General features: G+C 38.5%; 1 protein-coding gene across 1 annotated transcript in view; it reads right to left on the bottom strand.

Annotated features, from left to right (window-relative positions):
* The window catches only part of LOC131799317 (uncharacterized), a 35224-nt gene extending 11216 nt beyond the window's left edge, over positions 1-24008 (bottom strand). Inside the window, exons 1-10 of the mRNA XM_066165481.1 lie at positions 22623-24008; positions 21067-21597; positions 19822-19926; positions 8283-8570; positions 7465-7800; positions 6887-7201; positions 6308-6427; positions 3859-5532; positions 2851-3130; positions 96-568 (exon numbers count right to left, since the gene is read on the bottom strand). Of these exons, the coding sequence (XP_066021578.1) occupies positions 96-568; positions 2851-3130; positions 3859-5532; positions 6308-6427; positions 6887-7201; positions 7465-7800; positions 8283-8570; positions 19822-19926; positions 21067-21597; positions 22623-23862 (5362 nt within the window). The 5' untranslated portion in view covers positions 23863-24008. The remainder of the gene's footprint in view (positions 1-95; positions 569-2850; positions 3131-3858; positions 5533-6307; positions 6428-6886; positions 7202-7464; positions 7801-8282; positions 8571-19821; positions 19927-21066; positions 21598-22622) is intronic.
* Positions 24009-26645: the final 2637 nt, after the last annotated feature.

The following is a 26645-nucleotide window of genomic DNA, read 5'->3' as shown; positions in this document are numbered from 1 at the left end:
GCGTAAATTTTTCAAAGAAAACAAAACTGCACGACCCAATAGGGCGAGAACTATTTGAAATTTTTGAAAAATTTACCATTTACCAGGTTATTAACCTTGTTCGAGAGTTGAGGTCTCGTTTGGTGTAGTCATCAATTCTTGATTTATCCCAGTCAACAAATTTCTAGATATTAACTCGGCACATTTGTGATGGTATGTCGTCGTTTGTTTTGTCAAAATGGAACTCTTCCATGGCTGAACACCAACATCTTTCAGGACCTCGTGCATCTGTACACCATCTGTACTTGATTCTTCAGGGTCAAATTTCTCGCCTTTTAAGGCATGTCCAACATTAGTTTTTCCAGTACGGTCCTGGCCTATCAGCATGACTTTGACACGTCTGTCAATTATTTCGCCCTCCTCTAAAGCTCTCTGGTACGCTGCCAGAGGCTTTTTACCTCGAGCCAAAACGTGATAGGGAGCAATGTCCTCTTCAGGGGAAATATCTTCGGCAGGGGTTTCGTCGTTTTGGTTGAAAGTTTCACCAAGTCCTAGCAACGCTGGATCTGAAGAAGGAGACATCCTTCCTCTGAAAAATGGATATTTAAGATAACGATATGCTTTAGCTGGCATCGCAGTCATTCAACTGAACACATTGTACTAAGCCACTTTCCTAAGATGGCATCAGGCCTTAGAATAATGAATATAGGAATGATAGCAAAGCTTCTACTCACATTACCTTGGGAAATCTTCTTTCGCGCTTAAAGCCACTCTCAAATCAAGAAGAGACCTCACAGTAAAATACTTGTAGGTTTTCCTTTGTGTCTCGAATACTGACTTCTGAGAAGATTGAAGTGTCAATGCAGAGACACAAAGAGAGAGAAAGAAAGACTGACATGTTTTTAAGCCTAGCTTTAGCGCTTGCGGCGACCAAAACAAATCTAATTCCTAAGACTCCAAGGGTTGTCGCTCCAAGACGCGGTTAATGAGGTGTTTGGGGGCTATTTTACGATCGAGATCGAGGAATAACAAACCAAAGTTGATAGTTTATACGAATCTTTATTCTTGAAAGCAATCGACCACAAACCACAATCAACGATCAAAATCACGATCAATCTCACAATCAGTTGTAAACTGAAACAATAAAACAAGTAAATTCTATCAATCTAGTGAAATGCTGCGAAATACTTAATAAAAAAATTGCGCGTAAAAAACTGAGCCTGAACGCCGATAACGAGATTAGAATGACAATGAACAATACAAAAAACCAGTACAAACTACGTTAAAGTACAAAAGTTTCGGTACAAAAATTACAAGAATTTTGGTGGTTGGTTAACAATCCATTGTTCTTATCCAAATGGTGGGCTTTCACTTTCATCTGATACAATTTTGGCTTTGTAATCTTAAATCAATTGAAAATAAGGCACTACAACAAAATGTCTGTTTGTATACTTTTGCCCAATACTGAGAAACTAAACTTAAGAAAAAAAAGTTATAAAGGTTTTCACATATCGTTCCCTCTTGTGCCAAAGTTTTAAGAAAATGAAAGGAAGAAAGTTTACCAAGACTACTCAAAAACTTACGAAGAACTGATTACAGGGACGCTAAACTGGCCTTTTATATGCGCGTGGTGAAGCTGAGAGGTCCGATTACAAAACCAATAGAAATATAGACAAACAGATAAACATTGTGACTATGTTCGTATCTAGGATCATTCTGAAATTATTAAACTAATCGATAATCAATTCAATAATGAGCCTTCTGGCTAGTGTCCTTAACACTGGCACTTTACTGACCGCAGTGGGTAACGAACCAAATCAGTGAACGGAAACTTAGTAAATATCAAAGCATTGATTCTCTTTGTTCAATCGATTGATCTATTGTCAAATCTACATCCTAAAACGGTTTAATGCAAAAGGTTTTTCTACAATGCTGAATTCCGTGGCTTTGAGGGGAAAATATCTATCCATTCGCTGTCTCGTTCTTGGGTCCTCAGTTTATCTAAAGGAGCCTCCCAAGAATCTAGCTTGCTTGCGCACTCCCCCGCGCGATTTATTTCTTCTTCTGCCTCTTTGTTTCTTCCAAGAGCACAAAGAACAATTGACATGGCTTGGTGGGTGTGAATCAGCTCGTCCTGTCTGACTAACACTTTTTCTTGGTAATCAACTGCCTTTTTCAGGTAGTGGAGGGCTCTAAGAAAGATGCAACGTCAAATAATGAATTTCCAAGACGTTTTTCCTCCAAAAGAGGTGTTACATATCTGCTAGTGTTTTTACCAAGCGAGATTCACATCCATATGATATATTCTCTTAGGAAATGTTACATCATTCCTCATCTTAACGTTCAAGAAAGAATTCTGCGATGAAAAAAATTTGCGTCGTGATACAGTCTTTTAGATATCACCTCTGAGTCATTCACTGCAATTTGCTAAACCAAAATACAAAAAGTTTGAGGTTGTACAGGAAAATTGACTCGACAGCAGCAAAATTAGAAGATAAGGACGTGATCTAACAAGCAAACAACACACGCATCGCAATTGTCGCTACACTGCCTGAAAACTTGTCGACGCTGTGCGAATACAATGAAACATTTTTGGACTAAATGAGCACGCCTCGAGAGTAGTTTTCTTCCCCTCGTTCTTGACTACCATGTGTTCCTCTAATATTTTAACAATGGGAAATTCATGTAAACTTGACATTTTGACGGAGTTGCATTGATTACGATGAAAAGTTTAAAGGAACAAAGGCACGAAGAATAAAAGTTTTTGCGAGGGTCGATATTGCTTACACTCGATTTTGTTGTTAACCTTTGCTAAGAGGGTATCGGATCTACAACATGCCTTACAATAAATAGCAAACTATGTTTACTCACGTTTCGTAGACCTGTTTCGCGCTGTAAGCCACACCCACATCATACAGAGACTTCGCAGTTTCCTGATGTTGCCCCAACAGTTGCCTTCGGATTGAAATTGATCTGCTGCTGTAGTTAATGGCGTTGTCGTAGCCACCCAAGGCGTAGTAACTTTTACCAATCCAACTAAGAGTGGTTGCCGTAAAAGGGTGGTCACCGAGTTTCTCTTCATAAACAGGAAGGACATGTGACAGCCTTGTTTGGATGGCCAGCATGTGTTTCCGCTGCACCATTAGAGAAGCTGCGAGTCAAAAAAGAAGCGATCAACCAGAAGAGTGCAATGACACTGGCGACTAAAATGGCCAAATTTTAAATAAAAATAGCCAGGGATTAAGGAAGATACAATAAGGCGAGAATGGAAAAATATATTTTTTTTATTTCTCTCCTATAAAAGCCACATGCTAAAACTAAGAATATTGCGTAGTTTAGACGAGAACTTAAAAAATGCAAGCTCTCTTCGATATTTCAAATCAATTTCTCTTTTATTTTAGCCCACTTCACTAATCAATTTTCAAATTCACCGCCGGCGGCGCAGTCAAGGTCCCGGATATATCTTTGCATTCTGGGCGATGATGTAGAGAGGTTGAGAGGTCGTTGGTCAAAAGAAAAAAAAAGAAACCAGAATGATGCAAGGTCGATCGCCTGTCTATTTTTAAAACTGCGCTTTTTATTTAACTTACAAGACCCGCATTAGCCATACCAATTGAGTACTAGAGTGGTGAAGGAAAATGGCCTTGAGTTCTTTCTACACACCAGCATATGCCACCAACATCACCTCCCAATTGTTGCATCAATTTATCTAAATGGTACTTAAACAATTTCGTTCGTAATGAAGCTTGTGCGAGGTGCTCGTGGATCTTATTGCTAGCTTTCATGGAAAAGATTCAATGGGGATAACTTTCCGCAGATGATTTCCCTTTACGAATAGCTCTTACCATTAAAGCATTAAGAAATTTAATTGCCACTAACCTGCTACATCGTTGAAACAGGCAGCTAACATGACATGATCTTTGATGCTGTTTAGTTTCTCTACTCTGTCCCGTCGCAATTTCAAGGCGATCTCGAGATATTCATAGCCCTCATAAACGCGCCCCTCGCAAACATAACAAAATCCAAACTTGCTCATGCACTGGGCACGAGTGGTGTCCTTCACGTCCATAATTATTGATTGAATGTCATTTGCTTTAGTCAGCATTTCTTTGGCCTGATGCAAGGCTCTTGGACAAATGTGTGGGGTACATGTGCAGCTTAACACTGTCTTCATTCCGATGTTCGTCAAGCAAGCACTATAGAGGTGCAAGTGGGAGCGACATTGATACGCAAGCTTGAAAAAGAGCAACTGAAATTCTTGTTTGTGCATCACCTTGGCAAGAAATCCAGCTGCCTCGTTAAAGGCGTCGATGCATTGCTCCCTGAAAGTTTGGTCAAGCTCAGGGTGATCGTCTCCACACCAAGCCATGGCTTCCCGAATGTTGTCCTTTTCAGATCTGTACTGATCAATTGCCGACTTGCAATCTTTACTCAAGAATGTTTCGCAAAGTGTAACAGCCAAGTCACTGTAATGACGAACGAAAGTTGATTTGGCGTCTATGTGATCGGACTTCAGTGAAAGGAAATGTCGTATGAAAGGATGGAGGGAATACTGACAATTTTTCCTGTCGAAGCGAAGGAGGTTGCTATGCCCCAAGGAATTTAGGCAAGTTTGCAAATCAGCCGTGACAGATGACCCAAAGACTGCTTGAAATCGCTCTTGCGTGAATCTGTGTGGAAATGTTGAGAGCATCAAAATAATCTTCTGATTTTCTTGACTTAAGCGATCAAAACAGATTTCAAGAGATTTGGCGATGCGATCCTCGTTGGCTACAAGTTCTCTAGCAAGACAACTAGGTGAAGTTGTGGAAAGTTGGGCCGCCTTCTGGGGATTTTCTCCCTTTAGAATCGAGATCACTGTGCAGATCATCAAGGGAATACCACCACAAACGCTGACCAGCTCCTTAATCAGATCGTCGTCCAGGCCATCCTCACACTTTGAGAACATAGAGGCTGAATCATTGTCATTCAGAGGTTCTAGGTTAATCAGTTCGAAAGGAAGAGACCCATTGAAATCATAGGTTTCTCGTGATGTGAGGACAAGCTGGATGTTTGGACTTTGTCCGAGGTAGTTTAGAAATGTCAAAAAGTCGCCCTGCGTGACTTTACCCCACATTTGAGTAAAGCAATTTTCAGATTTTAATTCCTGATGGTATTTATCGTTGCTCAATTGATCCTCAAGATGCAGTAAGTTGTCAATGTTTTCAATGATCAACACAACACTTTTTCTCTTTAGAGAAGATATGCAACTTAATGCTTCAGTTATTGTGTTTTCACCAGGAACGTACCCAAGGGTCTCGATTATTTTGCTTGCTAAATCTTCTACACAAGTGACACCTCCAGGTTTAACGTACGCGACACACGTTTTCCTTTCGATCATCCTATGGGCGACCTCTATTACCACCGACGTTTTCCCATACCCAGGTGGTGCTACAATTTCAACAGCCATGTTTGAAGACAGGGCAGTTATGATACGTTCGCATGTTTCATTGCGGCCCACCAAATCCGTCCGATCTGGCAAGTTACCATAATGACCAGATTGTTCCTTCACTTCTGCAAGTGAAAAGACAGAAAGACCATTTAAGACCATTTAAGACCATTTATCCCTTTCCACTATTCATTGGAATAAAGCACAGCAGCCCAATAAAAAGGAAGAGCAACTCTGGTGACAACAAGAGTGTGAGTTTAATAGTTGCGTGGAAGTTGGTAGGAAAAACAACAAAACTTTGGATCTTGCTTTCACTTATATAAGTTCCACAAACAGAAAATGCCACAGATAAACCTTTGTAGACGGAAGGTTTAGAAGGGCTAAACGCTTTAAGCATTCCTCAGAAATCGAGCAGCTGAACTCTTTGGGTAATCGGATCCTAAGTTGGGGAAAATCGCCGTTTGTAAACGTGGTTGTTGATTTTGCAATTTTCAAAACATGATTTTGGCATGAAATTGCCTTTGGCTTAAATTCAGGCGCAAACAGCCTTTAATAAGCTTTCGCAGTTTGAATGCGACCATGGTGATATACTGATCAAGATTGAAAACACCACTTGAAGTGGGGAGAAGGCATTTAGCGTGAAGCTGTTAGTAATCTACCGTCGTATACAAGCTACAACGACGTAAACATCAACATATAGTTTTGCGAAGATTACTTGTTGATGAGGTTTCTACCCACTTAGCTCCTCGAATAATTGAGCTAAGTAAGGACAAGGAAATGATGACAAACCCATTGAAAATGACTGTTCCTAGTTACATAATCATAGCACAATTTCGACCAAGGCTTCTTAACTAGCTAATTCTATGAACATCACGGGTGAATTAACGCTTTCCTTCTTACCTTTGTTAGGAAAGGAATCCCGCTCTTCTCTCTCGAAGCTAGTTGAAAACATCTGACCAGTCGGATCTGGCATGGTTAAGCTGTCCTTGAATGAACGACCAAGTCCTTGCAAGGCTGAATCTGAAGGAAGAGAAAAGGTATTCAATGTTATGAGAGGATAGCTTAGTTAAGTTGATCTTACTTCGCATGTGCGAGAGTAGTTTTACGGACCTTGAGTTGTAAAAAAAAAAAAAAAATCAGAGCTAGAGTGTCAGAGTTTAAGATGTATACATAGGACCTTTTTGTTTATAATTAATTTTTTATTAATCCTGTTTTTTTTTTTTTTTGTAAGCGTCGTTGTGACATCCGAAAAAAACGTAGCATGTGCCTGTACCCGAATACTTTTCTTCTAGCCATCTCTTGTACAAGGGGTACGAGGTGATACACATTAGAGATCATGGCTTGTATAACAAAAAGAAGCAGGCTTGGGCATAAGAAACTGAAAGTGCCGCACCGAGGAGTCAAAGAGATTAATTCAGGAAAGGCAAACACTGAAACTGTCCAATAAACCCCAATGTACTTATATCAGCGAGAACCTACCAACTGTGTTGGGAAAATACTTGGATATTATCTGTATTGCGTCATTTCGCTGAATCTCATCTAAAGCTTTTGCAACGTCACTTAATGCTATTTCAGGGAAGTGCGTGGCCACCCATTCTAGAACCTCTTTTGTAGGACTTTTCCTGACTTGTTTGACATCAGCAAACTCCCGACGCACGTCAGCTGGTACTTCCATTTTCCAGGCCAGATGTGTCCAGTTTTTGACTCCAGGATTCTCCTCTCGATTAAGTTCTAGCACCAATCTTTCTAAGAGTTCCGATCCAGGGGTTATGATATCCTTAAGTAACATGTCGTCTACAGAAAAATAAAGGTATCCACAGATCATTAGTAGTTAACTTTCAAGAAATGGGGCCTCAGCGCAGAGAGAACTTTTGTCCAATCGATTCTTGAAATACTCATGCGGCCAATTGCATATTGAGCTCTTCATAGTTAGGGACCACCTGAAAAACAGGAGAGTCTGACTTTTCTATCGATAACTTAGAAACAAAATCTAGGCTGCAAAGGTGCCAGGCGTCGTTAAACTTAAGTTATTTGTGATGCAGTGTTCGACACTTTACCTCTCAGTTTCTCCTCATGAAGAAAATTCACCAGATCCTTTCTCTTAATAGAATCCAGAGCTTCCTTAAGACTTAAAAGTGTCTTTTGTGGGCAAGTTGCAGCCAAATGCTGGAACAATCTGCCGGTCGGATTTTCAGTCGATCGTCTCTCAAACGTCCAGCAGGTTTTTCTAGACACACCCAGTTTTAACGCCAAGGTATGCCAGTTTGACAAAACCAGTGACGTCCTGTCTAAAGCAAACGCAATTTCGTCCAAAAGACTAACTGTGGGTGAAGGAGCTTCATCACTTGGCGAAGTGATCACATCAAGAACTCTTTCAGTGTCAGTGCAACCGGCTGATAGTCAAACAAATTAAGAGAAACATACTCAGTATGAATTCCTGAGAACCTTTTTGATAAACTGCCACACACAGAGGAAAAAATTTAAATAAAAAACAAATAAAAATACGTCACACTCGTGATGAGCAGAATTCCATGCACTGTTTGACAATACTCACAATTCTCCCTTATATAAAATTGAACAGCTGTGAAATGTAGCCAGGAAATTACTTAGTTATTAATCCAACATAACAATCCTTCAAGTTTTCAAAATCTCCCTAAAATCTATTAAATTTAGACAGTTGATCAATGGGTCATTTTTCAGTGAGCCAACACCGTCCCAAAGAAGTAAAAACAACACCAACAAGGTTTACTAACTAACAGCATTAAAATCTGTGTCTGAGGAGATACGGCAACCTCCAAACGTCCCATACTGAAAGTCCTCTTAAAAGATGACAGAGACAGAATAGCAATTGACTTCAGTCAATTTTGTGTTATACCTCTTGTGATCAGTAAACTGATTAGGTCGTTTCTCCCGATCTCGAATAGGATGTCTTTTAGCTCTTTAATCGTCAAATCTGGATTCGAGGCCGTGAGATAATCAAATAATCGGATGGTAGGACTGAAGTCACCATACTCTCTTAGTCGTGTAATCACATCCGAGTCGACATCCAGTATTGATGCCAAATGTCTCCAATTACGCATCACTCTCGTATCACGGTCCAAGCACAAACACAGTTCTTCTATAAACTCTGAATTATGACGTAAAATGGCAGATAATTTCAACCCTAAACATGACAGAAAAGTAAAACAAAATGAAGGATTTATTCCACACTGCTAACTGAGTGATATGAACTATCATTGACATTGCAGGGAACAAGCTTCAGGGTATTACTGAGCACGAATCATTTGGACCCATGTGTTCACTAGCCGACGTCTATGAAAGCAGCCCTCGTTAGCATGCACTAAGTGAGAAATGAAGTCATCCGTCAAATGAGTAAGCACCGACAGAATAAACATTTTTCATAAAATTCATGCAAACAAAATGCTAAAGTTGTTAGCAAGTTAGTCTGATGCGTACCGTAAGAAACAAATGCAGTTCGTTGTCAGCCCTTTTATTGCATGTGGTGTTGAAATCTTTTCTTATAAGGGTGAACTTCACCACAATATTAATTGTAAATATACCTCTTTAGTTTGTATGCTTTGTTTTCTTAATGTAGGTAAGTTTTTGAGTAAGTGTGGACTTGAACGAGAGAAAGTTGAACGAAAACGGCAATTATTTTCCAACTCCTGAGGAAAAGTTCTTCAATAAAAGTAAAATTTTTCTAGACTGTACTTCCCCTTTAATGCCTTTTGTGTGGTTTTAGGATAAAACTGATATCAACGATACCAAAATGTAAACAGGAAATGCAGTAGCTTCTGTATCAAAATTGTTCAAAAAGGCGAATAATGTCGATTAGCATCCTATCAGCCATGACAATGCAAAATTTCTAAAGCTCAATGAGGCATGGACGCGATGTTAACCATTAACATTCACCTAAAGACAAACAATGCTTAGAAACAACTCAGTCTTACTCTTTTAGACTATTAGTAACCCACGCGTTTATCTGACAGCCAGAGCGTGTCATTACACGCACGACCCGGCGTTTCAAATGTCACAATAGCTGGTGTAAACTGTCACACAAATCGAAAACACTTCAAATGGAAAGATTCTTGTCTGTGTTAACTCATACATCTCTTAAACTATTAAACACAAACAATATTCTTCTGATCGCGAGCTCAACTAATGAGTACAAAGCCGTTTTCGAAACTGTGTAGCCAGTTCTTTTAAAAAGCTTCCGCCTAAGTTCCGCAATTACACAAATTCTAGACATGTTAAAAGCTGGAAAGTTGTTGGCCCTCTTGCAATCATTGCTAACGTTGGCGGCGTTACCTGCTTCCATTGAAAGCAGTGATTCTGGACTTATTTCGAAATTACAAACATTTTATTCGCAACTTTGAATAATCGTGACTACGGCCTAGATGTCTAAAACTTACGAATGCATTCACTCATGATTTAGAGCAAAAGAGGTTAAATCACTTTATTTGAAAGAAACAGACGAGAATCACTTACCAGTCGATAGACCTCTTTTAAGCAAATGAGCTATTGTAAACTATAACTGCCGATTTTTTTCGGGTAACGTCGTTCTACTGTAAATTCAACGTCACGAACATAATTTTGACAATTGCATGTACTTGATCAATGTCGGACCCGTAGTGCATTTACAAAAATCTCTCCTTGGCAAAAGGACTACGGCGAAGAACTCGAGATTGAAAAGCGCTTCAGATGTATGCTGTGCGGCTGGAAACCAGTCAAGTGAGCGAAGGAAGGTGTACTTCTCAGTGGATAAATTAGATTAAGATAAACCCAACGCTGAACCGTAAACAAATGATGCGGCTACTGATGAATATTTGTGTCGCTGTTTTGCTACGAATTATCCTTGCGTGGGGCAGGTCCTTCGCTCGTCGTTACATAGGTAAGATTTGCTTGACTTGAAATTAAGAACAAAGCTTGCACCAACTGTATCTTTATTAAACTCTATGCTCTGAGACAGGCAAAAAGTTCAACCAAAACTGAATAAGAAGGTACGAACCAACTTTTCCCCTCCCTGAGTAGTCTCGACCCAGGCCCTCTTTTCTAAACACTTAAATATCGTGATTAAAGCCTGTTGCCATGGCTTGGAATGTTTAGATAGCTACGCGCCGACTCGTGCCTAGTGCTTTGTGCGGCAATTCCACATATTTACGAGAACTCTGTTCCACAAGAGAAAGATGATTGAATAATATAGTGACTAATTGACATTTAAGCAATAAATAAAATGGTAACTACTGATCATATTAATAATAATATTAATGATAACAATAGTAATAGCAATGATTATTTATAGGGGCTGGCGCAATAACCTTACTGTTCCTCTATCTGTCTATTCACTAGGCTTTAATAGTGATTAAACTATGCCTCTTTTAATTTTGCCTATTAATTATAAATTGTTTTCTTATTTCATTGCAATTCCATTTTTCAGGTGACACTTTTGCTTCACACAACAAGGCATTTCGCGTTGCAGGATATTCTGCCATTCTGCTATTTCAACATCCATCATTCCGTCGATAGGGTCAATGTGTTATATTTTGGACCTCGCTTTCTTAGCAAATTTAGTGGCTCTTTTAGGCATTAGTCGCTAATCAAAATGATAAAATATTCTCTCTTCGAGTGAATAAAATCTTTCTTCACGTTTTCCACGATCTGCTTATCAAACTTATTTGGGTATTTCTGCAAGGTGGCATATCCTAAGATTTGATGGAGCCACTGACACAGACAAGTTCAGAGGGAGATCCGAGACAAGATTGAGGAATACAAAAAAAGTGGCACCGAAAAAAAGGGGAAAAGGGGGGAACATACAGTGGAATGAGCCTGGTTGGACGATGAATTGCTAGAGGAAAGAGAAAAACGACTGACTTCTCTTCATTGGCCATCCGCCATCACGTCCTTTTCACAAGGCTTCTAAAGAGGTTACCTGTTGGTCTTTACATAGCTATCGTAACTCAGCATGCAAGAAAATATTCTCTTGACCTCAGATATTTTCAAATCAGAGATACCGAACAATAAGCCGCTTAAACTTGGATAGCTGCATTTCTCGTTGGGTGAAAAGAGAAAATTTTCCCTTTTTAAATAATACTTCCTCGTTATATCAATCAGAAAAAAATACTGCAAATCCACTTCATGAGTGAAATGTTAAGTTTGAAACGTGGAGTAAGTTTTTCTTAAACGAACTGTCCATGGTTGCGTGACGCATGATTAATTCATAAAAACGTTCCTTGTGACCTCCTAGTTGTTGACAAGAGACAACAACCAAGTTGTGTAGAGTCTTTTCGCCTTAAAAAAGTCTAAGGAAAAACACTCTAAGAAGTGTTCAAACATATTTTGCAAAACAAAAAGACAAGAGTTGTGCCTTAGGATAAGATATTTTCCATTCAAGTATCCTCTCCTCTATTTTTAGCTGAGTACTCACTCAAGCATGAACTGACACTGCGAAATTATTCACCACAAAACTTACACCCGTAACCTTTTCCGAGTATTTTTCATCATATAAACAACGTTACCAGGTTTTGATTACCTATTCTAATAAAACTACCACCACGCTATTTACCAAAAATTAGAAGCCCTTGCATAGTGACTCGATGATGATATTTTTAGGCGTCAAGCAGAGTTCCGCTTCGATGTTGTCAATTCAGTTATACTCTTCCTAACGTATTTCTTGCAAGATCATAAGAGTCAGAAGTTAAAGCAACTAACTGAATCTCTCACCAATTGAAAGATCACCAACAGAAGACATCTCGAAGTTTTGACCGTTGAATTTTCTTAGTTATCTTCGCTCCAGCATTTATGCAAACGAATTGCTACACAGTGAATCAGTTTGTCCAGTAATTCCACTAGCTGTCCACGAATCAGGGCTGGGACAGTCCTTTTGGCATCTCTCTTGGCTTGCTAACGGACAAATGCCTCACACTGTTCGTTTGAAATTAAATCAAACGTCGACCGGGTAACGTAGAGCTGAGTCAAGGTAACAGCATCAACTACGAGAAGCCCGATTGAAGGTCATTCACTAATGTTCCAGAATACCGAGGGGTAACCCAGTTAGGCGAAACGCGTCTAAGTCACCAAATAGAGTACAGCCTGAGATAAGATAAGGTATCAACGTGGTTTGCAAATCCTGGTCTCCGTAGCTGCGATGGCAATTTTTAAATGAACATGTTTAGATGAAATTTTCATTAGACAAACGAAACGCGACCGAAACAAGTAGACAATAGACAAAAGGGAAAAGAGTCAACTTATGCAAGAAAACGACACAAGCTCAGTTGTTGACGACGTTCTCGTACCCACAGTTGGTGCCTTACTCAACCGCGCCACATACACCCGCCACCAAAAAGCTTCAATAAGAAAGGGAGATTTGAGCTAAAACCATGCAAATATTGCGACGGTAAACACCGTCACGAAAAATGCTCGAAAGTAAAAACAACTAAAGAGAGAAGGACCATATTGGCGCAGAAAAATAAATGCCTTAACTGCCTCCGATCAGGCCACACAAGATATCAATGTCTCTCAAAAGTAAGATGTCTAAATTGCGGACTAAAACACCATACGTCTATCTGTGAACCAGGCGAGCCTAATCGAGATTCAAGCAAAAGACATGAAAACAAGAAGACCCACAAAACAGCAAAAACGCCACCCTCCACAATGACCACCCTAGCAAGTACAACGACATATACAAATACACTAATGCAAACTGCCCTGGTCACAGCAAGCGGACCAACTACGAGATGCCAAGCACGCATCCTTATCGATACCGGATCACAGAAGACATTCATTACACACTGCCTGAAGAATAAGCTACAGTTGAAAGCTGCTCAGAAAGAGTTACTAGACGTAACCACATTTGGTTCAACCAAAAGTACTCCGAAATCCTACGAGGTCGTAACACTTACATTGAACGCGGTAAATAAAGATGTCACAATAACAGCCCTAGTCACGCCCATCATTTCCCCACCATCCATTGAAAGCAGTGATTCTGGACTTATTTTGAAATTATAAACATTTTACTCGCAACTTTGAATAATCGTGACTACGGCCTAGGTGTCTAAAACTTACGAATGCATTCAGCCATGATTTGGAGCAAAAGAAGCTAAATCACTTTATTTGAAAGAAACAGATGAAAATTACTTACCAGTCGATAGACGTCTTTTACGCAAATGAGCCATTGTAAACTATAACCGCCGATTTTTTTCGGGTAACGTCGTTCTACTGTCAATTCAACATCACGAACATAATTTTGAAAATTGCATGTACTTGATCAATGTCGGGCCCGTAGTGCGTTTACAAAAATCTTTCCTTGGCGAAATGACTACGGCTAAGAACTTGAGATTGAAATACACTTTAGATGTATGCTGTGCGGCTGGAAACCAGTCAACTGAGCGGAGAAAAGTGTACATCTCAGTGGATACATTTGATTAAGATAAATCCAACGCTGAACCATAAACAAATTACGCGGCTAATGATGAATAATTGTGTCGCTGTTTTCCTACAATGGTTTGTGGTCCTCCACCGAGAAATTTCATTTTCTCTAACTCTTCTTCTGTTATTTGGTCAGCAATCTTAACCAAGAAAGCATTGAACTCTGCTGTATTTCGAGTGGGTAGCGAAATATTCAGTGATCGGGTGGATTGCGCCATTTCTGACAGACAAACACAACAAAATGGCGAGGGTGACTATAGACACGCAGAACGGCCCGGAAAATTGACACCTGGCTACATTTGCCAACAAACTCGGCTGCATATATATGGGGAGCCATTTGTGTCAAAAGTATCAATAGCTAATGGTAAAACTCAATCGTTACTGCTAAAATATCAATCGCTGGCGATAAAACTCAATCGCTAGTGCTAAAATATCAATCGCTAGTGATAAAACTCAATCGTTAGCGCTATTAACGAATACAAATTGTCAAACAATTTAGTTTCCGTTCTAAAATGGTCAGTCGTTGGTGCTGAACCTCAATCGCTTGTGTTGTTACACCTAGCGCCGTTGTAAGACTCCAATTAGAAGCGCCAATTATAAACCGCTGGTCTTGTGAAACATATCGATAGTGCTAAATATTAATCATAGATTTTTGTGTCAATCGATAGTCTTAGCCCTTTAAAAATGACTTGTTATTTGAAAAAAACAGAAATTGTGTTGCCACCCATCGTTTGGGATAGGTAGAAATCGCTACCGCAAAGCATCAATCGTTAGTGCTCATATCTATTTTTTCCAATTCTAACTTGAACCAGTCTCCCACTTGTTTTCCAAGAAAGAATCAAATATCGTTTACTTTCCTGCTTAGTAACGAGCGCAAAATGGCGTCGCCGTCAAATTACGATTGCTACGAGGAGGACCTACAATCTTTCTTGGGGTTATATGCGATTTTGCAGCAGAGTGCACCGCATGAGGGAATTCAGGATTCTAGTTTTGTTTTGTGCGTGGTGAACAGCCTTCAAAACGCTTTTGCTGTTTTGCGGTGTATTTCAAACGACGAAAGTCACAGTGGAAATGACAGGCAGCCCAAACTCCAGCTGTAAGGTGATCATCTTGTGTAATAAGCGTCATGGCGAAATATAGGAGTCTGTATGGGAACATTTGTGACTGCTTTTTGGAAGTAAAAAAAAAACAGTCACATTCTCACCTTACTTCCACAGTGCATCGCTTGTTGTCTGAACGCTTACTTTGTTGAAACGAGGCTTTTTTGGCGAGTTATCCATTTCTAGGTTTCCTACTCTTAAGAGAAGGACTAGGCTGCACACTCCATTTCCGAACGCCCGATCCGAGAGGCGAAAACTCCGATAGGCGGCCTAAGCTCCAGCTTCTCTATGGAGTAGGAAACCCTAAGATAAATAACTCGCTAAAGTAGCCTCGTTTCAACAAAGTAACCATTCAGACAACAAGCGATTCACTTTGAAGTAAGGTGAGGTATTTTATTCATTAAGAATTTGACTGTATTTTCATCTCCAACGAGCAGTGGTAAATATTCCCATACAAAATCTTATATTTTCGCCATGACGCCTATTACGCAAGATGATCATCTCACAGCTGGAGCTTGAGCCGCCTGTGTAGCAACGGGCACTTGGACGATTTGCTTCTCTTAATCTGCCAATAAATGAATCTATTTAAAAATACCATCTCTGTTTCGCTATGACACGAAATTACTGAAATTATCGTCATAATTATTATGAAGTGACGTAACAATCTGTTATTAGTAAGACAAAATTAAATGACAACTAGTCGCGGAATTTGAGACACCAACGGGTATGTATACGTTACTTTATGTGCTTGATTATCCTGACAATCTTTCTGACAGAAACATATATATTTCTACTAGATTTCGAATAGATTTGAACTTGTGCAGAGATAAATAACAGGAAGAATAAAGTGTACATTATTTGGAACCTTGGTATTTGGCGGCTAGCAGTTCAATCTCGTTGTTCATCTAAAGGCATCTTAACGACACAATCAGGTGAATCCTCAGTTTTGCACCGCGCCTCCTGTGTTGCGCATAAAAATCACTTAATAATGACAATGAACGCGCGCATTCCAAGAAAAGGATATTGTTTTTCAATCCATGGGCCAGGTAAAGAGGTACGAAGCAAGGTGACCTATATTTTTTTGCATAATTTTGGAGTACAATTTATTGGGGGAATTAAGAAAATTATTCGAAGGTAAAAAAATGATAAAACTAAAAGCGTGTACGAAGCCTGTTACTCGAGGATGCAACTTATGACCATGAAAGGAACTACTCAAGGAACGGATGTCGTTTTAATTTTTGCGTGATTTTACCAAAAATTATATATCAAATTGTTTCATACGCTCGAGCCTTTCTTTCTATCGAGGTTTTTTTCAAGTGTTACCTTTGCTGCAGCAAATTGTACTGTAAACCGATGAAATGAGGTGCATGATTAGTGCCAGTAAAGGCATAAATGGGGTGAGTTTGGCCCATTCTATCTCTTCTAAGCAAGCACGGTGACCTATCTTTTTAATTGCATTTTTGGAAGCAGACGTTGGTAAGGAACATTTAAGGAAAGTTTAAAAGAAGTTGTTCGATAACTTTTTTCTGAGCAACTAACTTAACAGTAGAAAATTCCCTGCCGACCTTTCTAATCTCAACAGATCATGGCGACGAGGTCCTCACAAAGGACATGAACCATTTAAATGAATAAACGACCTCACAGTTCTTTTTCAATTACATTCTTGGTGTCCGTCGATGTTGGGTTGATTCCACTGAAACATTTGAGCAACCCTGTTTCCATGACATGATTGACATGAGCGACAATACCCTAACGCTCTCATGTGGGCACTCGTACCCCTATGCTGTGATTTTTACCTCGTTCTGCCAGTTATTATTCATGACCAGCCGTGGACAACACAGCAAGGGATGAAAGTTTTTAAAAGACTCATCGCAAATTGTCCTTACTCAAAACAAACTCTTTATATTAACCCTTTAACTCCCAGAAGTGATTGAAAAATGTAACTTCTCCCTAAAATATCCAATATCCACATTATCCAGAAAACTTCCTAATATCATTGTGCGTAAAGTGTTAACATTTGCAAAAGTATTTACCAAAGGTTTTTTAAAGCTTACCAACGCTTTACATCAACCTGAAATGCTAGCATGATACAGTTTGTCTCAAGCTGCTACAACATGTATGCTTTCATCATGCTTTCCGGGCACAAATGAGAAACAACGCTTGAGTATAGCGCTCATAACAAGGCGTTTCTTGTTAGCAGCATGTTTCTGTTATTATTTACTTCAATCAGAAGTCAAACTTAGGCACACGAATGTGTTACATATGCTGTTCAATGTTAGTTGTAATCATCCCTGGAGAAGTCTCATCTTGAGACGAAACGCGTTGGAAAAAATATACAAAAGTTACAACAGCAAGAAGTCTTCCTTTGTGCTACTCACTAGTCTCCGTTCAAAAAGATAAAGAATAAATCTTGTACATTACTGGGAGAATGAATGTGGGAGAAGAGCTTCGTTCACGAAATCAGATGAAGACTTCCCATGATACGCGACAACACTTTGTGCTTATGTCACGCTCACTTCAGAACCGATGGGCTTGAAGTCACAGTGATATACACCGGACAAAATGTTACGTTAAATTCTTCGGTTTTGACTAAAAAATATTTCTATAAGTAACAGACTCGATAATGCTCAAGAGGAATAAATATTATTTTTTAACCGCTGTTTGGCATGGCATGCAATTTGCCTGTGGCTCTGAATACAGATACGCGATCCGTCGTGTTTCGATAATTCAACCTTTTCAGAGAAAGTAATTTATTTCTAACTTCGTATCTCATAGTCTCTCAATGGTGGCTTGTACTAAAATGGAACAAATCTTTTTTTCCTACTCGGAACCAGCTGGACAGCGAGGGCGAAGTTGCTACCTCCAGGTCTTAACATGACCCTTTGCACTGCCCCACACACGTGTGACGTATCACATCAAGTGAGCTGACTCGGAACGTTTTCAAAATGGCTGTCGATTAAGCGTCCAAAAACATTTGTAGAAAATTTGGTTTTGCACAATTTGTTGTTCATTTGTCCATTTAGGATTCTTTAACCTTAGAGGAAAGTAAAGAGGCAAAAAGAAAAAAAAAGGCAAAATTTGCCATAAGTTACCCTTTTACGTTTTGGAATTATCAAATACAAGGACAACTAGCTTTAGCTAGACTGGAACAGTGCAATCTTGCAATCGATAGACTTTAACTTTTCGGGATACCTTTCCTTTGATTCTTTCTGCTGTAGACTCTCAAAATAACCGGGTAACAACCCACGCTTCGTAGTCGCTTTCGCCGCCATGCTGTAAACAACTGAAGCTTGTCCTCCAGTTCGCAATGTCACGTGATGTGACGTCACGCTTGAAATGGGTCTATTTACTCTCTTAAGGGAAATTAGTAGTATCTGTAAAATTTGACAAAGAATTGTGGGAGCAAATGGTGGGGAAGCTATCAAAGTTCTTTGGGAACACATGGTGCCTGAACTCCTTAATGGAAAGATTCATGAAGAGGTCACTCACGCCTGACTAAGCGCTTTAAAAACCTTTCACAATGGAATCAAGCATCATCTATGTTAAAATTAATTTATACACTTACAAGATGCAAAATAATCTTTAAACGACAGAAGAATGAAACCTTTCGCCTACATACTTCTCTATAAACGTGAAATTTTCCATTCCTACAGAAAATCTCGAAATTTGTTTACATTTCTCAGCATTCTTGATCAATCATCTTATACAACGAGCTACAAAATGAAGGTTTAATTGCTTTAGTGACCGCTTAGAGCCAGAATTGCGTGACAGGTATAGTTGAGAGGAGCTTGTCATGGTCGCAGATTTTAAAAGGCATTCAAGACAAAGATAGGGCAGAGCCTAAAAATTACTTGGATGGCTTTCAGAGATGAAATGATGGATTATAGAGGGAATTAAAATTAATTATAGCTTTCTAGCAAGGGGAGATATTTGACCTCAAAGTTATCAAATATTTGGATGAATCGAAAAGTTCATAAACACAGTCATTTATTTGTCTCTGTTGATTGACCTGCCGTCTATCATATTGACTGATGCTTGCGTCGTACATTTGTTAAGGATGTACAGCTGTAACAATATGTAAGCAAACCCTCAAAGTAATCGGTTAAATACCATCGCAGTGAGAGCTTCATACATTTTACCTAATTTTGGGCGATTTCCTCGGCGAAAACCAAAAAACAAACGGGGGGAGGGAGGTAGTCTATCTCCCCCCCGAAATAACCAAATCAGAAATCATTTTGTCTGTTTGAGTTTTGGGGTAGACCCTTTAAACTGGCAAAGTTTCACTGAAATCGGTGAGATGGCATGCCTAATGGTCTTGTGGACACTTCCTTAAACGTCTCGTTATAAACCATGATCACAATATGAAAATTTTAAAATCTCTCTCAACCTGTGATCTTCAATGAACACAGTATTCGATAGTTGATGAAATTCTCAACATTGCAAAAAGCTATTTGTTGGTAAGCAAGCAAGATGTTATGTCGTCAATAAAGCCTTTCCAACACAACAAGACAACACAGGAAGGGATGGCAGTTTTTAAATGACTCATCATCATTGCATGTTCAAGACAAACTCCTTATGTTAAACCTTTAACTCCCCGAAGTGATTAAAAAATGTAACTTCTCAAATGGACATAACATCCATTATCCCCTATAGACAGCAAACAGGTTATGAGAAAACTCAAACTTCCCAGGAAGAAGTTGTTATCTTGATCTAACGCCAAATTCTTGTAACTGCTTCACAAGGAAATGTGTAACAGCTAGATGGGAGATTTAACAATCAGATTTTAGAAGTTAAAGGTTGATTGTACAGAGTTTCTGTAAAAACCTATGCCAAAATTTTCGTTTCACTAAATTTCTCAGTAACAAGTTTTTATTTGAGTCTTGCAATTACCTTTCGTTTTCTCTGACTCCTCAACCTCTGTCTTCTGTTTCCATCTTTCCAAATGTGGTTCAACACCTTCAGAACTTATGAAGTATGGCTGAGAGCACAAAGCATCTTAAGTAAAAAAAAATAAAAGAAAACAAATTTGTGTTTGCCATTCACTTAAAACTACATTTTCAATATACAGTCGAACCTTGAATACCCAGACTCATGAGGACTGGCCTAAAAAGTCCAAATAACAGAAAGTCCAGATATTCAAGAATATTTACAATAAAAATTATGAATATTATTGAGCCAAAAACAATAAAATTTGAATAAGTTTAAAGAGATATGTACCAATATTGTGCAAGAATTAAAGCACATTCTAAAATCATCATGCACAAACTGTTAACATTTGCCAACACTTTTTACCAAAGGTTTTTAAAGCTTACCAGCACTTTACGTCAACCTGAAATGCTAACATAATACAGTTTGTCTCAAGCTGCTACAACATGTATGCTTTGCTAAATTCCATCATTCTTTAAAGTTGCCAAGTTAATTGAATACAGTCTACATTATTTTGTCTTACCAAGCATGTTAAACACCTCCTAAAACATTCAACAGCTTCCAAAAGTGTAACAAATTCAGTTCACAGGGAGCTTTACTATCTACATGCAAAAAAGTTGTGATGGATCTTGAATGTGATTTATTTGTAATAATACAAAAATTGGACCAGAGAGGCAAGTGTGGATAATCAAACAATCCAAATAATCAAAGGTTGACTGTGTAGCAAAGATCTAATTATTCTTCAGAGACACCACATTCATAATTCCTTTGTTCATAATCCCTCCACCACAATTGAGGCTGACTAAAACTAATTGCTCACCCATTTGCCATATTAAGTTTATGAATAATTACAAATAAAATAAAACAAAACCCAAAGAAAATAAGCCCTTAATAAGCAATGATGACAGGTTGCTGGCAAACAAACAAATCAACTGGGAAAAAATAAACAAATGAAGAGAATTCAACCAATGAATAGTGAAACTTTAGACTGAGGCAGACCAATATCTCGTAAAAAAATCACTTCTGGCATTGTCAGGACTTAAATAGCCAACATAAGTTTATTCAATGTGACAACAAGTTCTGTCTTGATCAGAAACTATGCATATATCTTAAAACCCTATGTGAAAGAGCGATGGATTATGTCAAAAAAAAACTTATCAAATATTTTGAAAAAGATGAGTCGTGTTATGTAACTTTCTGTTGACTAACCTCTAAGTGCAACTCTCTCAAAGTAAACTTTCCTTGCTTTGTACTCTTCTATGTCCATTGTTGTTTTCAGCTTTAGCTCAGTCAGGTTAAATTCCTTCAAGATCTTTTCAGTCACAAAACAATTTTGAACCATTTCACCAAGACGACCAGATGAATACTCTGTCCACAATTTCTCCAAGATTTGGAGGGATTCACACTTCACTGTTATCACCAAACTTCCTTGAGAGACACCTGTAATATTGACCCTCATCTTTCTCAAGTATTTTTCAAACTCACTATGCTCTTCTATTGACTGTGGTGGTGTGGCCTTGAGGTAATTCAAAGCAATTTCAGCCAAGACTCTCTGTGTTAATGCTTGAGGATCTTCTGTTTCTGAATGAGAGACACCTCCCCCTGTGGGCAACATAGCAGATGCCCTCTGGTATTGAACCTCTCGGCATCCTTCAGACTCAGTTGCTATGGTTGAAGTCTGCATGTTGGTTTCTTTACATTTACACTTCACCACATCAGCCTTAATTTTCAATTCCTCATCTGTTGAATTGTAACAGACAGTCAAATTTAATCCCAGTTTATGTTTTTTTTATCACCTCCTAGCTATTTGATGATTAAAATGTGATGTAGATATAATGATAACAAACATACAAAGCTGCAATGAATAGATAAACACAGCACTTTGCTGCTATGAAAATTATTACCAAATGTTGCTTGTTTCAGTTAATTTTGCCAGATTAGCTCATTCCATGTGATGATCAAAATTCTCAGTGATCTCAATATGATAACAATTTAAAACATGAAAATATTTGTTAAGCATGATGTAATTCTCACACTTACAGGGTATATGTCATGGTTGAAAGTTAAATTTGATCAAAATGATGTTTCAAACTACTTTTGTTTCTGTCTTCCTTTTTCCAAGATAAATGTGACCTTCCATAGGAAACAGACACTAATGCTTTTCCGTTTAAACTGCAAAACCGTTTACTACCAATAAGTACTAAAACATGGAATGACCTAAAACCACCTAAAACCACCTACAACCACCTACAACCATCTACAACCACCTCAAAAATTTCAACAACGACCTACAACCAGCTAAAAAACATCTACAGTCACTCGCAAACTATCTAAAACCATCTAATGGCAAAATTGTAAGGAAGGTAAGAAAACCGGACATACTATGAAGTCATTGTAAACACTTGTACCTAATACAGAGAAAACTGAACATGAAAAAGTTATTTAGGACTGTTATCCCCAATTTGCAGAGGAGCATTAATTAAGCCTGTTTCTAAAGCAAATAAAGACTTCCTAATGTATATTAGAGTTAGGGTGATGTGTAACTTTAGCTAAATTATGATCCAGCCTACATGTATACCCATCCTATCCACTATCCTGCCTTTAAAAATTTCTCATATCCCACCTCCTGCCTCAATATTAAGCCTCATTCTGAATCCCACCAAACCTACTTTGGACCCTCTTTCTTATGTGGCCTAAATATACCTAGGATTTAACAACATAACATATAATACAAGCAAACCTTAATGTAAATGCATTAAGCTCACCATTAGCAGTTTTCATTACATTTTCAATCATTTCTCTGAATCTCACACATTCTGTTCTCCAAGAGTAAACCTTCCTGTAGTTCTCTTGCAGCCTCATGGCATTGGCCTCTCTCTCTTTTGCACTTCCTCCAGATGTCTCTCTAATTCTTCGTGCCCATTCATTTATGTCTTCATCTGATTCAACAATGACAGTGTTTCCACCTTCTACTTCTCTCAAAGCCTCAGCTATGCCAGATTCACCAGAGACAAGAATAGGAACTCCAGCGGAAATGGCTTCGAGGGCAACCAACCCGAAGCCCTCGGTACGGGAAGGGAGAGCAACCAAGTCTGACTGATAGAACATCTCCTTAACTTCCTCTGGATCACTGCAATAACCACGGATGGTTAGTTGGTTGCGGTTTATGCACGTGTTGTCAAGAAACCACTGCTCAACTTTTTTATGTTCACCAGGAGGTGAGCCAACAAATGTTAGCTCAAAGTTCTTACCGAGAGAACCTATGGCATTTGCAACAATATCGTATCCTTTGAGGGAAAGATCCTCAAAGGTAGCTCGGCCAAACAAGAACACATGAAAGTTCTTTACTGATTCGTGTAAAGCAGACTGTGATCTACAATTGGAAAACTTTTCGAAGATTCCAGGGGTAATAATTTCCACTTTGATAGCAGGCAGACTTTTGCTGTACTTACGATGTAGACGTGAGCCAACGGCGACAACTGCATTCGCTGCTTTACACAACTCAATTTCCCTCTTGTGCTTCATCTCATTTTCTTCGATTGAATCTGTGGCAGCCATAGTTGATTCCTTATATTTCCCAAGGTCCTCACAATAGACGTGGACAAACTGTATCCATTGACACTTTGTAGCCTGTGCTAGGAAATACGCACATCTGCCGAACTTTCGTCCATGGCCTATCACCAGATGTGGATTTGGGAGCTCTGAGGGTGGAAATTTCAAGCGCTCGAGGGAGTCAGCTGAACCAGGTATATTTTGAGCTGTGATTAAATTTACACCGTGTTTCCTGGCATCTTCTCTGTCCTGATCATCGCTTTTCGAGACGTAACAGTGGATTTTCATGCTACTAGTTGTCGTTTCTGCCATATTAATAGCAAATTCTCGATTGAAAGTTGATAATCCGCCCTTCGAAGATTTCCACTCGTCACAGAGAAACACAACATCAATAACCTGCTCTTTCTGCTCCTGTAGGCTACAAACAGCAGCAGAAGCTTGGGAAGACGCCATGGTTATTGTTGTTACGCTTCCCTTTACCAATAGATAAATCTCAATCCTCTGAACGTCGCAGTCGGTGGAAATTCCAAAGGACTTTCCAGTATGACTTAATCCAATCTCAAGGCTAGCGTCATTTACGCACCATTTCAGCGATGTGGTCTCTGGGAGAATGGGAATGTTATTTAAGAAATCTTACGCATGAGTACATTCCAAAGAAAAATGGCTTCCGGTTGACTCAAAATAGAGCACACGATCCTCTACGCCAGCGGAAGAAAATAAGAACGTAAATTAATTTAGTGTACGTGAACTTAATTTGAAAATCATCGTAACTAATCGAAGGTGGAATTTTTAAACTAGAAGAAAATACCGAAATTTTTCCAGTGTGCCTTCCAGTGCTCTTGGAAGTTGGAAGTGAAAGATGAATGGATAGTTGATGACCTTCTACACAACTTTTACGCTGATTCAGGTTCCCGCACGGGGTTAAATCGCTTGCAAGCCAGTTAGTTTGGTAAAGATGGACTTTGCGAGCTGTAAGGTCTTCTTTAAGAGAATTGGGCTCAGAGGAAATTGAGAGTCTGGAAATGGGGCAACAGCAAACTGTAGAAGCAATTGGTTTAGATTCCAGAGACGGCCCCCTGCGTCTACTCCTGATGCAACAGCTGATGATTGTATAGGTGACTGCGCTCGGATAAAATTTCCGCACAGCCCCATACTTTATTATGCTTTCAGTTCTTGGATAGAGAAAACAATGACAAAAACAGTACATTGCCATTGGAGAAACAGATTTGTTTTACAATAGTGTGGGGCTGTGCGGAAATTTTACCCAAGCTTTTTCCATACTCCTTTGAAATTTCCTGTTTGACAAATTATCTTTTGACCCTTTGAAATGTACTTTGTTATAATTTTAAGTGAAAATTAAAATATTTAACATTTATTTTGACTATTTACTTGTTCCAAAATAACTTTAGGAAGCAAAAGTAAAAATTCTCACTTGATGTGTTATATTTTCAAAAATTTTAAGACTATTACTTGACCCTGAGTTTACTTAAAACACATGTATGCATATGAATCAAATATCCACATCTCACCTAAAGATCAAGAGAACCAGGGAAACAATGATCTAATATGAACCTTGAAAACATCACAAGCCCTGAGTTTTACTCTATAATTTTTTTCTATTTAAATGATTCAGTTTGCTAAATCAAGCTAGAAGTTGGTTGGTTTTTTATTACAAAAAAAACAACAAAACAAAACAAAACAAAGAAGCAAAACAAAACACATACGGAAAGTTCACATTTTGCAATTTTTAAGCTTGTGATGTTTCAAGGTTTAATTGACATAATTGCTTCACTTAATAAAGAGAAAAAGTAAAAATGGACTTTTTTTTTCAGTCTGTAACAACCTTTGGCTTGAAGTCCTTTTTTTTAAAAATTGCTTGTAGTTACTTGTAAAAATTTGTACCCACCTTTTGATTGGAGTGTTCATTAGCAAGGATGATGATCATGAGTTTTTGGACAAGGTTTAGTTCCCAGCATTGAGTATGCATCACATAACCATCTATATCACACACTCTGGAGGTACTTGACTTCCATCTCCTTGTACAACAGTACACACACAGTGGCCATGAAATCAAGTGAGTCAGGAGGTCAATCTATCATTTCTTTAATAAGCTGCTCCAACTGAAATCTTCAGGGGAAGACTTGGTACCATTCCTTGTTACATGTAAGACATAATAGCTAGCAGGTCTAGGTTTCTTTACACATAGGCTTCTGCACTGTTCATCAGTCTCCTCTAGAAACTGATATTTGGCACATACTTTGACATTACAAGTAAGTAGCAACATAATAAGTTTTGCTTTTGCAGCTAGAAGGCTTGTCTGTGATGCAATCCATGGTATATATACTTCACCCTTTTTTAATTCAGTATTTGCATGTTCTGTCAATTGAATATAAAACAGTATGTATATTGGTAAATGTTTTAATTTTGAATGACTTGAACTCTGTTGAATATTCTGATCATAGTGAAATGGACAAACATAAATTGACATAGAATTTTAAATGACACACATGTATGTTGTACTTGTGAAAAAAGTGTTTTTTATTTTATGCTATTCTGATGCCAAACTCTTTTACACTGGTACAATTTGGTATGCTCACACAGCCTCTACAATTCCTTCTTTTCTGCTTTTCACTTAAAAAAAAAAAAATAATAATGATTATTAACTGTAAAAGTTAGGCTATTTATTTTTCTTTCACCATAAGTAGATGAAATTTGATGATTCCAAATGTTTAGAAATTTTTCTTTGTATGTATTTGTTGCGTATTAAAAGGTTCTCATGGACAAATGCAGTCACTGTTTTTTAGTATGTAACTTGAGAACGGTTCTCGAGAAGGTCAGATTTGACACACGTCGTAGTTTGAAGCCTTTCAAAGATTTGAAAGACCGCTTTGATCCTTTAACACCCCTGACTAAATGTTCCCCAACAGTACATGTGTTTTATGCAATTTAAGCAATAGGGTTAGAAACTGGTTATGGGCACAAAAGGCCTATTGCTGTGTTTAGTGTATTGCATTACACAACATTTCTATTGTAAGGACATTTCCCATATATAGTCAATCATGTTGTAAATCTGCTATCCTAAGTGAAAGCAAATTAACCAATTGTGAGTATTGAATGGGAAATGTACTATCCTTATGACAGGTAAATGTAGAGGGCTGAAGATTTCAAAGTGCTAGTGAATCACAGGAGTCGCACAAGCCTATCAACACCTATTCACAGCTTTTTGTTTTCCGGCT

This window comes from Pocillopora verrucosa, chromosome 4, assembly GCF_036669915.1.
Source record: "Pocillopora verrucosa isolate sample1 chromosome 4, ASM3666991v2, whole genome shotgun sequence".
Lineage (NCBI taxonomy): Eukaryota > Metazoa > Cnidaria > Anthozoa > Scleractinia > Pocilloporidae > Pocillopora > Pocillopora verrucosa.
The sequence above is the reverse complement of the archived record's forward strand: the minus strand, read 5'-3'. Positions and strand labels throughout refer to the sequence as shown.